The sequence below is a fragment of the Engraulis encrasicolus genome, chromosome 19 (genome assembly GCF_034702125.1).
Source record: "Engraulis encrasicolus isolate BLACKSEA-1 chromosome 19, IST_EnEncr_1.0, whole genome shotgun sequence".
Lineage (NCBI taxonomy): Eukaryota > Metazoa > Chordata > Actinopteri > Clupeiformes > Engraulidae > Engraulis > Engraulis encrasicolus.
In genome coordinates, this window is record NC_085875.1 from 36,193,187 (window position 1) to 36,207,831 (window position 14,645).

General features: G+C 43.3%; 1 protein-coding gene across 1 annotated transcript in view; it reads left to right on the forward strand.

The window, feature by feature from the left end:
* The window catches only part of syne1b (spectrin repeat containing, nuclear envelope 1b), a 204,358-nt gene that overhangs the window by 44,721 nt on the left and 144,992 nt on the right, over positions 1-14,645 (forward strand). The window contains exons 24-34 of the mRNA XM_063184266.1: positions 581-789; positions 2,069-2,177; positions 3,441-3,605; positions 4,617-4,784; positions 6,827-7,003; positions 7,352-7,489; positions 7,837-7,997; positions 8,583-8,733; positions 9,156-9,383; positions 13,783-13,881; positions 14,143-14,330. Of these exons, the coding sequence (XP_063040336.1) occupies positions 581-789; positions 2,069-2,177; positions 3,441-3,605; positions 4,617-4,784; positions 6,827-7,003; positions 7,352-7,489; positions 7,837-7,997; positions 8,583-8,733; positions 9,156-9,383; positions 13,783-13,881; positions 14,143-14,330 (1,793 nt within the window). The remainder of the gene's footprint in view (positions 1-580; positions 790-2,068; positions 2,178-3,440; positions 3,606-4,616; positions 4,785-6,826; positions 7,004-7,351; positions 7,490-7,836; positions 7,998-8,582; positions 8,734-9,155; positions 9,384-13,782; positions 13,882-14,142; positions 14,331-14,645) is intronic.

Below are 14,645 nucleotides of genomic sequence, written 5' to 3' on the forward strand. Positions count from 1 at the left end.
TGGGCTAGGACAGCCAAACTTATTTACATAGTGCATTTCATCCCACACATTGTCAGGCTAGTCACTAGAGTTTAGCTGCATGTTTATTTTTTAGTTATCAGGACAGTTTATTCTGAGATGTACTGTAACTGAAATCTTATTATCATTTCATAGCTGTTCAAATAGAAAGGATTCAAGGGAAAGATTTTTTTTTTTAGATCGTTTTGGCACAGTCACTGGAAATGTCAGCATTCCTGGAGCCAGTACTCTCCTTTGAGTTTCAGAACACAATTTTCCAAACTGTGATTTGAAGATCGATAAAAACAAGAGGGCAGAATTGAGCTTTTTAGCTTTTGTGACAGTTTGATGGATTGCTTCTATTCCCCGTGTCCTCCTCACCTCGCCTCGCAAGCCTTCTTCAGAGAGAGAGCTATATATGGATCATTTATGTGTAAGGATGTGTGTAATGTCTCGTGGGTAATGACTTTTGTATTTATGTATGTATGTATGCTACTTGACACCTTAATTTCCCCCTGGGATCAATAAATGATACTCTTCTCCACTCTACTCTACTCTACTCTATCCTCACCTCACCTGGCAGGCCTTCTTCAGGGAGAAGGGTCCCCAGGCTCTGTGCGAGAAGAGGCTACAGCACATGGAGGAGCTGTGCCAGAAGCTTCCGGAAGGCGACCAGACCCAGCAGGCCCTGGAGACCTCCAGACTCACCTACGCCGAGGTCAAGGAGGAGATCCAGGCCATGCACGACAAGCTCATGCAGCACCCCGACAAGTGGAAGGAGTTCAACTCCAGGTCAGGACATTGAGTCATTCAATTCAATTTAATTTAATCCGGTTCTATTCTGTTCTATTCTATTCTATCCTATTCCATTCTATTCTATTCTATTCTATCCTTTTCTTTTCTATTCTATTCTATTCTATTCTATTATATTCTATCCTATTCTATCCCATTCTGTTCTACCATTCAGTCATTATGTTCTATTTTCTATTTATTGAGTGAGACTAGGAATATCAAACCATATTGCCGTTCTATTCTGTTCTATTCAATTCTATTCTATTCTATTCTATTCTGTTCTATTCTATTCTATTCTATTCTATTCTATTCGTTTCTGTTCTACCATTGAGTCATAATGTTCTATTTTCTATTCATGCTGTTTATTGAGTGAGACTAGGAATATCAAACCATATTGCCTGTTGTTGAGACCAATTCAGTTTTCTGACCTGAATTGAACTGAAATGATGAACTGAGCAATTTGCGTTTGTGCACATAAGTTCATGGTCGACTGTTGTATGACTTAAAAACAGTATTGCTCCCTGCCTCCCACTTGTCCTTATTTAAATCGGTGTGTTATTGATTTTTCCTTTGCTGCTGTACTACTTTGCATTTATAGAGCTCTTCAGCGTTGACGTCAACTTGTATGCGGCGTTTGGACTTCCGGTTCGATGGCGATTTTTTACATTGCAAAACGCCATAGAGATTCAGGTTTGGCAAAAATATAAGTTGCACGCCAACAACGAACATTAGCGTGTCCCCGCATCCCTTTCTCATTAGTGGAACGGATCGTATCATCATGTTGGTGTATTCACATGTTAAATCATGACGCTTATAATTCAATATTGCTAACCCCTTTCTGATCATTAAAACTTCCGAACTACATACTTTCCTTTGGTTGCCATGGGTACAACCTTCCGCACGTACATGCCGTTAGATACAGGCGCCGCTTCTGTAGTCGCCAAAAGCTTCCGGGTTTAGCATATGGACGCAACATCGTATTTATGTCGAAGTTTGACACAAAATGATCAACCATGTCATACCTACAGCCTATTTTTAACACCCTCGACAGTTTGCGGGGGTTCGCTAAGCGCGTGCTTACACTCGGAGCTTATTTGAAACTAGCCCCTATTCATTCCCTATGGAGGCCGGAAGCCGATACGAACCAGGAAGTCCTTAAATGCTAACATGAAAGACTACAATCTACTACATGCTTCCGCGTTACTGAAGAACTCTATTGTCAGGATTGACGTTGCAAAGCACAGAAGCAGGGTGATGAAAAGAAGTGATCTCTCCACAGGTTCTCTGAGCTGTCCTCCTGGCTGTCCTCCAAAGAGACCCAGCTAAGGCTGCTGAGAAACAGAGTGAAAGACCCCATCAAATATGGACAAGTGAAATCCAACATAGAGGTAAAGACCCATGTGTTTAATAGACCAATGGCAATGACTGCCATAAGTTGTTGTTATTCCACTTATACCAGTTATGAGTGTGTGTAGTAGGTAAGCACGATGTATTCAAATAGTATGTGGATATGAATATATTAATCCTTGTCAACTTGTGGCTGCGGCAATGTTTGACTGTCAAGAAAGGTAGTGGTGTGCTGTGCACATCCAAGACGTAGGTGCAGGACAAAAGGGACAACTATGAAAATGAAACTGAATGTCCACACACTTGCTCCCTTTTTGTTTTTTTTATCCATTTCACCAAGTGAACATTTTCGATCTCTACGCTCTCCATCAGAACATGGGGAAAAAGGATAAAAAAGCACAACGGGAGCAAGTGTGGGGACATTCAACTTTATTTTCACAATGCTTGACAGTCAAATCTGACACATTGTAGCTGCAGTAGCAGACGGCAGGTCTATGGGGCCGTGGTGGCTCAGGTGGTACTGTTTGTCGGGAGCCGTTCGGCAAATAGAGGGTTGCAGGTTTGAGCCCCACTCTGCCTGACCCCATAGATATGCCAGATACTTAAACCCAAGCTGCTCCTGGTTGTAGGGTGGTACCCTGCGAGGTAGCCACTGCCAACGGTGTGTGAATTAGAGTGTGAATGGGTGAATGTGATGCATAAGCCCGATTCGCACGGTATAAATATTACCTATGGACCCCTTGTAATTCGCAATTACCCCAGGACCTCCTTGATTTTTCAGGGCGCATTCGGACAGGATAAATGAACGTCTGTTATTTACTCTATTCACAGACATTATATGTGAAATTACCCCAGGACGTCTGTGTTTCGCCGAAATACAGTGGGTAATTCGCGGTGGAATTATTACCTCACAAAACGCCGACATGGCACATTCACACAGGACTAAGAACTCAGACATTCTCCGTAGTTATTCCGAATCACCGGGGGTCCATAGGTAATAAAGTCCCGTCCGAATTGGGCTATACAATGTAAAGCGCTTTGAGTACTCTTATACCTCTTTTCCACTGCCGGTTCTCTGGTAGGCCTACAGCTCGACACAGCGCGACTCGGCCGCCACTTTTTGCTTCACGAAAAGTAAAAAGAGACGGCTGAGTTGCACTTTGTCAATCTGTAGGTCTAGCAGAAAACCGGCAGTGGAAAAGAGGCATAAGGAGTGCAAAGGCGCTATATAAATGCAGTCCATTTACCATCTATGTGTACAATATGTAGCATGTTTGACCCCCTGACCTGTGCTGTGCTCCCAGGCCCTGAGGAGTGAGGCCGAGCTGCAGGAGGGGAATGTGGGCTGGCTGAAGGCGCGCCTGGCTGCCCTGTCGGAGCTTTGCTGGGAGGCCGACGCGGAGAGACAGGGGGACGCCCTCAGCAAGCTCTCCTCAGACTTCAAAGGCCTGCTCACCTCACTCATGGAGGTAAAAAAACACAGAGCAGCATACGCAAAGATCCTTTAAGAGAACAGCCTTAGTGTAGCCCCTTAATGCACGCCGTACCTCCAGTGGCACGTTGTAATAATCATTGAAAAGTTAACTACCATAGTACTGCAATGCTATGACATATCACAGGGCCTTTAGTAATGCACTACGACTTGGTCATTGCCATTCTGGTAACAGCAAATTAATAACGCCGTGTCTACGTAACAGGTTAAACCATCTCTAGAATAACCACAAAATATGTTGTAATAGCAGGACATGGCCATGCGGTGATCATTTACTTCTGTGAAACCTTTAGGATTTGAGGTCATCTTTGGTTCCCTATTTGGGAAACCTGCCCTGTTACTTACTAAGATAAGAGGGCACATACAGCCTTTTTTCTCTCTATACTTAATGACCCAGTTTGACAACAACCCCCACTGTTAGATGGAAGTGGGTTACACCACTTAGCCCAGAAGCTGTAGGCCTTCTGATACAACCCACTTACACTAGCACCAAGTTTACCATACACACACATGCAGCCTAGCTAGCCTAGCCTAGCACATGAGCTAACTTCCTCCATTTGAAGGTAACTGTTGAATACCAGGTACACAATAGAGATTTTGCTTTAGTTTTATCTTAATGTAATTTCTTGTAGACTGGACATATTCAGAGCACATTAAGTTACAGCGCTGTGCGTGAAGAAATAATATACACTGACATAACCTGTTGGGGTTTTCATTGCTGCACGTAATGAAATGTACAGTATTTAGATGAATACAATATCCCTGATTAATCTCAAACCCACAAGTATTGGTTAAAAATGTTAGGTGAGAGTGACACTTTTAAAACGATATCTGTCTTGTATAGGCTCTGCGGGCCAGATGAAATGGCGTGGCGGGCCGCATATGGCCCCCAGGCCCGAGTTTGCCCACCTCTGCTGTAGAGCAGTGTATAGAAAATGTTGCTACTCAACTTAACTCAGTACTTCCGCATGCCTTGTCTGTGTGCCAGTCGGAGCGTGTGCTGCTAGCGGTGGGGGACTGCGTGCAGTACCAGCAGGAGGTCCGCACGGCCATGGAGGAACTGATCCAGGGTCAGCGAGAGCTGCAGGCCGAGACCTCCAAGATCCTGGATGCCGAGACCGCCAGAGAAGCCCAGCAGATGATGCTCATGCACCAGGTGAGCCACCGTCCAACACCCCCCACCGATCCCCCCCAATCCACACCCCCAATCCACCCCTGCGGCAGAATATATCTTTTTTTGTTATGCAGTGCAGTGTTCGGTTTCGCTCCATTTAATTTTGAACACAGACAGCAATTGTGTCTGAGTTGGCAGAAAAAAATCGCATAGTGAGAGAGTGACCTGAATAAGTCAAATAAGGACAGAGTGTGGAGGAGGAAGAAAAGGATAGGAAAAAGGTGCATTCATCCAAACAACTGACAAGTCTGGCCTCCAGACAACTGCATCACTACACCAGTTGAATAATCAAACACTCTGATGTTGTAGTCTTCTTGGTGCCACCAAGGTGATGCCCCATTTTTGTATTCTCATGGTGCCTGTCCTCAAGGAGGGCTTACAGCTGCAGCTGCTTAAATCTCTCAGTTTTATTTGACCTTTTTGAACATGCATGAAAGTTATTACGTACCGTACGTATTATAATGACGTGCAAACACATTGAGCGAGCCTTTTTTTCCTTTTTTTTGAGCAGCAGCAGTTGTTTGGTATGAAGGTGCACAGGCAGGAGAGACCTAGCCTGGTTTCACCAGACCAGACTTTGTAATTCATTTTTGGTCTGGATCCTCGATGCTCTGGAGCGCTCTAGTGGGAGGAATGAGCTCAGCTCTTGTTTGAAATGAGTGCACCAATCGCTGACAGTTGATGTTCATGACTTACGTATGTTGTTACTCTATGTGCCCAAGTGTGTTCGCTTATTGGCCGGCTGTCTGGTGGACGACTAAACCCTCCTCAGAGAAGCGTAATCAGACCATTCGTGAATTACGAAGTACGAAGTACTCAACTTTATTTAGACAGGACAATGAAGAGTGGGACAGGAAGAGTGGGAGAGAGAGACAGGGGAGGATCAGGAATCGGGAGGTCAGGAATCGAACCCGCGTAGCAGTCCAAGTGCCCAGCCGCCTAAGCCACGGCTGGGCCATCTGACTGTGGTCATTGAGGCATGTTTCCTTTCTTGTGGGAGCAGCAGCTGCGTCGTATGAAGGTGCGCAGGAGAGACGTGGAGGAGCTGGTCAGCAGGGGGCAGCAGCTGCTTCATATGAAGGTGCGCAGACAGGAGAGACCTTCTGATCTGTCTCCTTCCTCATCCAACTGTGGTTTTACGGTGGAAACACACCGAGATATTCGCATTCGCTTAACGTGTCCGGGAGCATCACGAGTCCGAGAGGTTCGCGGGCTAACTTGCGCACTGCACAGTTAGCGTCCACGTTCTATCCGCGGGCAGCAGCCATTCATTTTCAATGGAGCCCGCACATTGAACGCGGACATCCGTGCAGGAAAATAGACTCGAGTTCTATTTTCAAGGAGCGTTGCGGACATGTCCGGTCTGCCGCTCGCGCGGCCGGACATGCGCCGCACTTACACCGTGCTCCTGTGTGCAAGGCATAATCTGTTTTCATGTATTCTAACCGTTTCGGACTGATACCGGACATGTTAAGTGGATGTCTCGCGCTTGCGGTGTGTAAGCACCATTACTGCTCTATGTTGTGACATTGCTCTGCAGCATTAGTAAACCATCATTAAGACATTTGTCCTTTTTTCGTGGAGCAATAGCAGCTGCATCGTACGAGGGTGCACAGGCAGGAGAGATAAGACATCCTATGCTGTCTATGTTGTATGTACAGTATGTTGTAATGTATGTTATCGCATTGCTGTGCAGTATTAGTAAAGGTGCGCAGTAGAGACCTGCTGTGCGGTCTCCTTCCTTATCTAACTGGTTATTGAGGCATTTCTCCTTTTTTCATGGAGCAGTAGCAGCTGCGTTGAAGGTGCACAGTAGAGTCATGCTGTGGAGTCTCCTTCTCTATTGACTCTGCCCTGATGAAGGCCACACCTTGGCTGAAACATGTTGGCATTTTCAACTCTTTAGCCATTTAATAAAGCTATTTTAACTATTTTGGAAGAGTGCCTTGGATACTTCACCTTTAGTGTCTCCTTCCATATCTGACTGTGGTTATTGAGGCGTTTCTCCTTCTTCCTTCGAGCAGCAGCAGCTGCGTCGTATGAAGGTGCGCAGGAGGGACGTGGATCAGCTGGCCAGCAGGGGGCAGCAGCTGCCGGTGGATGAGGACATGAGGGAGTCTCTACAGCAGGACCTGCTGCAGCTGCAGGACACGATCAGCAGGATGGACCAGACCATGGACACCCACGAACACGGCCTGCAGGTACAGCACCTCATGGAGCCCTGTTTATCTCACTGCTCCACAATAAGAAAAGATAATACTTTATTGTCTGTTTGCAACAGAAATGTGTCTTGCATTACACTTTCTCCACAATCGTTAAACACACACAGTTTAAAGACGCACAGTAAAAAAATGCCTATAGAGGCCTATAGAGTCTGGTCATTCATCTATGAAACGTTTGCAAAATCCAATCCATAAAATCTTTCGCAAAAAAAGCTGACTTTTTCATTTTTCACAGTAGTGCTGATATGGGCCCAATACCCACAGTATAGAACTGGAGTGTGGAGATGAACATGTCTGTGGCTCTGGTGCTCTTGTCTTCCATGCCAGGCGACCCTGACGGCCTGGCAGGAGTCAGACAGCCAGCAGGGGGCAGTGCAGGAGTTCCTGAGTCGTGTGTCGTCTGCAGACAAGGAGCACAGCTACAGCAGCCCAGAGAATCTCATCGCAGAACTAGAACAAGCACAGGTACCTACCTGAGGCATCTGTGTGTGTGTGTGTGTGTGTGTGTGTGTGTGTGTGTGTGTGTGTGTGTGTGTGTGTGTGTGTGTGTGTGTGTGTGTGTGTGTGTGTGTGTGTGTGTGTGTGTGTGTGTGTGTGTGTGTGTGTGTGTGTGTGTGTGTGCGCGCGTGCGTGCGTGCGTGTCTGCGTGCCTGCATGCGTATTACGTTCATGTACAGCAGTCAAGCAGTTTCTAGATCATGTAGTAAAACTGGTGTGTGTGTGTGTGTGTGTGTGTGTGTGTGTGTGTGTGTGTGTGTGTGTGTGTGTGTGTGTGTGTGTGTGTGTGTGTGTGTGTGTGTTGCGCATCCCAGGATCTTCTGAAGCAGAGTGAGCGTGAGGCATCAGTAGTGGCGTCTCTGCAAAAGAGAGCTCAGGAGATCCAGCTGGGTCCACAGAACCAGAACTTGCTGCAGGACCGAGCTCACACACTAAACCTGGAGCTGGAGAAGGCCCAGGCTCGACTCAAGAAAGAGTAATACTGCATTTACAAACATCAAGTAACATTGTACTATCTGTGTGATTCATAACAACAACAACAACAACAACAACAACAACAACAGCAACAACACACACACACACACACACACACACACACACACACACACACACACACACACACACACACACACACACACACACACACACACACACACACACACACACACACACACACACACACACACACACACACACACACAAGGTTAGCTCATGCTTCTTTAGACTGTGGGTATTCTCCCTTAGGACCCAAAAGAAGCATGCAGTGTTGTGTCTGCAGTTACAGCCACGTCGCTAGGTGTCTCAGTTACCTGCCTGTTTTAATTGATCACAGTGTAGTTGAAGTGTGAAGTACGAACATGCTGTTATGAAGAAGCCAATGCCTTGAGTTAGATAACGAAGTTGGAAAATGTACTCAAATTCCTTATTCATTTATGGCATTGCAACATAACATACATTAGCTTTACTGAATTTGACATTTATGTCAGTTAAATAGATGTTTTTGCATGCCTGATATAAATTCCTATTCTCAGGTTACAAATGTGTTGTTTTATTGTTTCAGTGTGAAGGCTCTTGAGGATATGAAGACACAGTGGGATTCATTTGGTGAAGACTTTGAGGGCTTCTCCTCCTGGATCTCCGCCAAGGAGAAGGAGATGGAGAGGCTGAAGAGCTCTGGAGCACCACTCACGGACCTGATGGAGGCAGTGAAGGTGGAGTCCTCAATTAATCTTTTCTGCTATAAATAAGTTAAAATCGATGGAGAGAGGGGGAAATTAGTCGTGTCTGTGGGGTAATTACATTACAAAACTCCAGGTGCGCATCAGTGTCCAAGAGAGCAATTCGTAAGGTCAAGGGAGAGGATCTGAGGCCCCCCGAAGTAAGGTTAAAAGTCCTTTATTTTCTTGAGGACAATAAGCTGACCCATTCCAGTCACGTGCAACCTTCTTCAGGGCCAATTAAAAACAATGTTTTAAAATGATTAAAAAGCATTCGTTTCATGCCTGATGTTCTTGGTTTTACTTTGATGCTGTTATTCATGCATTATCATGAGGACATTGACATTTGAAAGTTAAGCAGGCTGTATACAGTAACCTAGTAGTATAATGTTTTTTCCCCCTTGTTTTCTTTTTAGGCTATTGAGTCAGAATTTCAAACCAAAGGAGAGATGTTTTCTCGTCTGGAGACTGAGTCCCAGGCCTTGGGGCAGTTCCTGTCGTCAGGAGAGTCTGCCCGCATCAAAGCGCGGCTGACGCAGATCGGCAGGTACTGGGAGGAGCTGAAGGAGAATGTGGAACAGCAGACAAGCCAGCTGGAGGAGAGCCACTCGCAAAAGCAGAAGTTTGATGCCAGTCTTGAAGAGGTAGGTGCTGTTAGTCAGCCTGCCATCAGCAGCTAAGGTGCTTAAATAAACTTTTGATGGCATTTTTTGTTAAAAGTTGGCAACCATGCCAGAAGTTATCAGCATGGGCTAAAGTTTCAGAATCACCTGGTTGCCAACACGGAACTTGACCTTTAAGGTCAAATATGAAGGTCAAGAGGTCAACCACGGTCAAATAACAGTGTTATTTAGTTAAAAATTGTTATAAAGTTGTTAAAAGTGGGCAATCATGCCAGAAGCCATCAGCATGGACTAAGGATTCAGAATCAACTTGTTGCCAAGACTGAACTTGACCTTTAGGGTCAAATTTGAAGACCAAAAGGTCAAAAACAGGGTATTTTCTTGCTAATCTTTGTTGGGAACTGTACATTCATGGAATTCTTTTTCAAAAGTGGGCAACCATGCCAGAAGTCATCAGCATGGACTAAGGATTCAGAATCAACTTGTTGCCAACACGGAATTTGAGCTTTAGGGTCAAATTTGAAGGTTAAAAACACTGTGTATTTTAAGGTTAAGGTTTTTCAAAAGTTAGTATCCATGCTAGAAGTTATCAGCATGGACTAAGGTTTCAGAATCACCTGGTTGCCAAGAGGGAATTGACCTTTAAGGTCAAATATGAAGGTCAAAAACAATGTATTTTCTGGTAAATCTTTTTTTGGTGATCTTTATATCCATGGAATTATTGTTTTCAAAAGTTGGCAACCATGCTAGAACATGGACTAAGGTTTCAGAATCACCTGGTTACCATCTGGAACTTGACCTCTAAGATAAAATTTGAAGGTCAAAATGTCAACCGAGATCAATAGAAAATCTGTTTTTTGATGATGTGCTTTCATAAAATAGTTGTTTGCATGGTACTGTATATTGAATAATTAGTAGGCCTGTAATTTAATGTTTGATTTGGCTTATTATGGTGGGGCTCTAGCCTGTCATCCTTAGAGATTCATCATAGCTCATTAGCATAGAATTAACTTAAACTTGTATTTTTAAAATTTTCATTCTGGTCATCTCAATTACTTTATTCTTCTTTGTGAAGCACATTAAGCTGCTGGTATGAAATGGGATATGCCTTGGCTCACCAGTGAATTTGCTTCTTTCCATAGAAAAAATAATGACTTTTAATGACAGTTATTTCTGATGTGTTCTGATGTGTTTCAAATTGTTATAGCAATAAACGATACTTGCTGATTTGCTATGTCATATCAGTATTGCACACATCTCTTGATGTTCTCATGACTACTGTAGAATGTTCTGTTGCAATTTCCCAGGCTTGAGTTTTTGTGTCACCTGTATAAAGCACCATGCTTATCTTTGGGTATTGATCGACTATTTTCAGAGGACAAAAAGACAATTGATATGTTACCACCAAGTGATGCATATGGATTGCATCTTGCATAAGCAAATCAGCAGGCAAATGTATGGCCTCAGTCTGACAAAGTACATATTAACAAAGACACTGAGGAGACAGGTGGTTGGAAAGTTGTAGACCAACACTTGATGGCTGTGTGGTAAAGGAAACCTCCAGTTCCACATAGTCTTAGGACTGATAAGATGTGGTCGTAGAACCAAGTGGGCAATACATGCCTGCAGTTGCCTGAGGAATGGACAGCCCTGTATACCTGCATGTGATTAAAATGTAGACTGTTTAAACGTTGTAGGGATAGAACATGATCTGGATGACACAACCTTTTTGTAATAGCAGCAACAATAGCTCCTTTAAATACATAAATATCCAGTATGTACTGACATCACATTTGAATTTTAATATTGTTTTAATTATTATTGAAGTAAAGAAACAATATGATCAATTACATTCTTGTTATTGGCAATTTGCAATAATCACTTTCAGTAGGCCACCGCTCATCTGTTTAGAAGGTGCAGGATTCAGTAAAAAAAATCTGTATAAAAAGAAGACAATCCGCACACTTCAGGTCTATTTTTGTACAAAGAAGCTTTACTTGACTTGCAAGCTTTCGGTCCTTAGACCTTCATCACTCTGCCTGATGAAGGTCTAAGGACCGAAAGCTTGCAAGTCAAGCAAAGCTTCTTTGCACAAAAATAGACCTGAAGTGTGCGGATTGTCTTCTTTTTATACAATAATCACTTTCACTCATACCCTAATAATAAAGACTATATAACTTCTAAATATACAGTCCCCTAAAGTATTGGAACAGAAAGGCAAATTTCCTTCTTTTTGTTTTTCACTGAAGACTTGGGTTTAAAGGGGCTCTAAGTAGAATTAAAAGGTTAATTAATCACTGTCCAGAGTCATCTGATACTTACAGTAGGTGAAGTGTGACTCTTGAGACCACTTCCACCGTCCACTGTCAGAAAACCCCAAATGCAACTTTTGACAGCGCTGTCCGCTTCGGGAGAAACCTCATCAAAACAGTGTTTTATTTTCTTTACGATTATTTGTTCCAATACTTTCACTCACCTAAAATGATTTAAATAATATGAAATATTTCCGCCAGGTACTAATTATTCAATACATCATGCAAACATCTTGTATTTTAGGAAAGCACATCACAAAAAAAAAAAACATTATTTTTTTTTTTTTTAAGCCTGGTTGACCTTTTGACCTTCAAATTTGACCTGAAAGGTCAGGTTCCATGCTGGCAACCATGGACCATGAAACCTTAGTCCATGCTGATAACTTCTAGCATGATTGTCAACTTTTGAAAAAGAATTCCATGAATATGAAGCCCCCCTCCAAAAAAGGCAAACCAGAAAATGCATTGTTTTTGACATTCAAATTTGACCTTAAAGGTCAAGTTCCATGTTGGCAAACAGGTGATTCTGAAACCTTAGTCCATGCTGATACCATCTAGCATGGTTGCTTACATTTGAAAAAGAATGGCATGAATATACAATTCCCAAAATAGACTAACCAGAAAATACATTGTTTTTGACCTTTTGACCTTTAAATTTGACCCTAAAGGTCAAGTTCCGTGTTGGCAACAAGTTGATTCTGAATCCTTAGTCCATGCTGATGACTTCTGGCATGGTTGCCCACTTTTAACATCTTTTTAACAAATTTTAACTAAATAACACTGTTATTTGACCGTGGTTGACCTTTTGACCTTCATATTTGACCTTAAAGGTCAAGTTCCGTGTTGGCAACCAGGTGATTCTGAAACCTTAGCCCATGCTGATAACTTCTGGCATGGTTGCCAACTTTTAACAGAAAATGCCATCAAACATATATTTTTGGGGCTTGGCAGGCTGACTATGTACCATGAGGACAAAAACACTCTCAGCTGCATTCAGTGAAACATAGATTTCACACAATTTCTTGACACGATTTGCAGTGTGCTGATTTGGTAGATTTGTGAGGATGAGAATTAGCGATAGCAGTAGCAATAGCAGTAGGATTTGTATAGCACATTATCTATCATTCATAACTGTCTGACATAACTGTCATTAAATGTGCTTGAGAGGAAAGAAAGAAAAAAGAGAGAAGAAAAATATTATAGAAAGTAGAAAGTATAGAAGTGAGTAGATAACTAACCTTAACCAATTTAATTTATTTAAAAAATATGACACTGTTGGGTAAGGCTGCACGATTATGGAAAAAAATCCTAATCACGATTATTTGGGTCAAAATCATAATCACGATTATTAATCACGATTATTGATTTCTGCTAAATTATTTGAAAATTGTAACAAAATTAAATACAGTATAACCAAGAATGAATTATATCCGGAATGAGCAAAATAAAATGAATTTTAATAATTATGTAAAAAGCAATTGCAAGGCAATAGCAGGGAACACATTTCTGGACGGAAACACCAGCCTGTCAGTATGTTCTGGCTTCAAGGAGGCTCTCGAAGGTAGGTCACTATTGCCACGATTAAATCCCGATGGAAATCCCGATTTCGATATCACGATTATATCACAATTTTCGATTATTTTCGATTCATTGTGCAGCCCTGCTGTCGGGGCATAATGTCTTAAGGCCATTTCTTACTGTCTTGATTTTACCATTGGCACAACCAGTAGAGAGGACTCTGAAGACTTAAGACATCTTTTAGGATGATATTGCTCTATCACAGGGGTGGGGAACCTATGTCTTGAGGGTCGTTTACATCCTTTGAGGCCGTCTTATCCGACCCCGGACGTAATTTTTAATTTTGTGCAGTTTAGGATGTCTGCCTAGGTCATTGAGTGACAATCAGAAGAATTGTAATCTCAATTCTAAACCTCACTGGAAGCCAGTGCAATGGCCTAAGTACTGGAGTGATATGATCTCTTTTCTTTGATGTTGTGTTAACATGGCAAGATGTGTTGTATATTCTGCCTCATGAGTCATGCATGTTTGTGTATATGTTTTAGTTTTAAGTGGGAATGAATGTTTAATGAATAAATGTTTGTGTGCAGGTTCGTGCTGCCATAGGTGCCCTGCAGGAGAGAGTAAGCAGACCCGTCAGCTCCTGCGGATCCTCCTCAGATACCTACCGCGCTCTCCAAGAGCACATGGTAAAGTCTCCGTTTCTTGGAGAAGAAAACTCCTCATTTGGTCCCATTGGTCCCATTTGCCTCTAAACAAGTCTACCGACCCTAACCTACCTGTTATGTTGACTGGCATTCAAAATCACACAACTTTAAAAAAAACCAAACTCAATAATGTTTATGAAACTCATAGTAACATATACGTAAATACAGAAATAGTGGTGATTTTAGTCTCCCTCTGAACATCTACCATCTCTTTCCTCTTGTGTCCGCCTGGCCATATTGCAGGATGTGTGCCAGTCTCTTGAGAAGCAGCGGGGGGTGCTGATGAGCCTCAACACGGCGGCGCGGCGCATGAGCGAGCGGGAGCGGGCGGAGCAGGTGGTGCAGGAGCTGCAGCGATGCCACGAGAGGAGTCTGAAGCAGGCAGGAGAGCTGCAGAACCGCTTGGAGAACCTGCTGGGACTCTGGCAGAGGTAGGAAGGAAGAATGAAGAATACGTATAGCCAGCCTCTTTCAAAATACCCCCCATTACATGTATCATAGGCAGTCATCTCCTCTTAGTTAGGCGGTCTTTGGATCAGGTGGTTTCAAGTTCAAATCCCACCCACTGGTAGTAGAGAGAAATGTGTCCCTACACCCAGGGGTGCTGCCAGAAATGTTGGGCCCCATGAAAGATTTGAATTTTGGGCCCCCTTAAGCGCCCCTCTCAGTGCTTGGGCCCCCTTAAGGGCCCCTATCAGTGCTTGGGCCCTTAGAATCTGTACCACTTTTCCCCCCCTAGCGGCCCC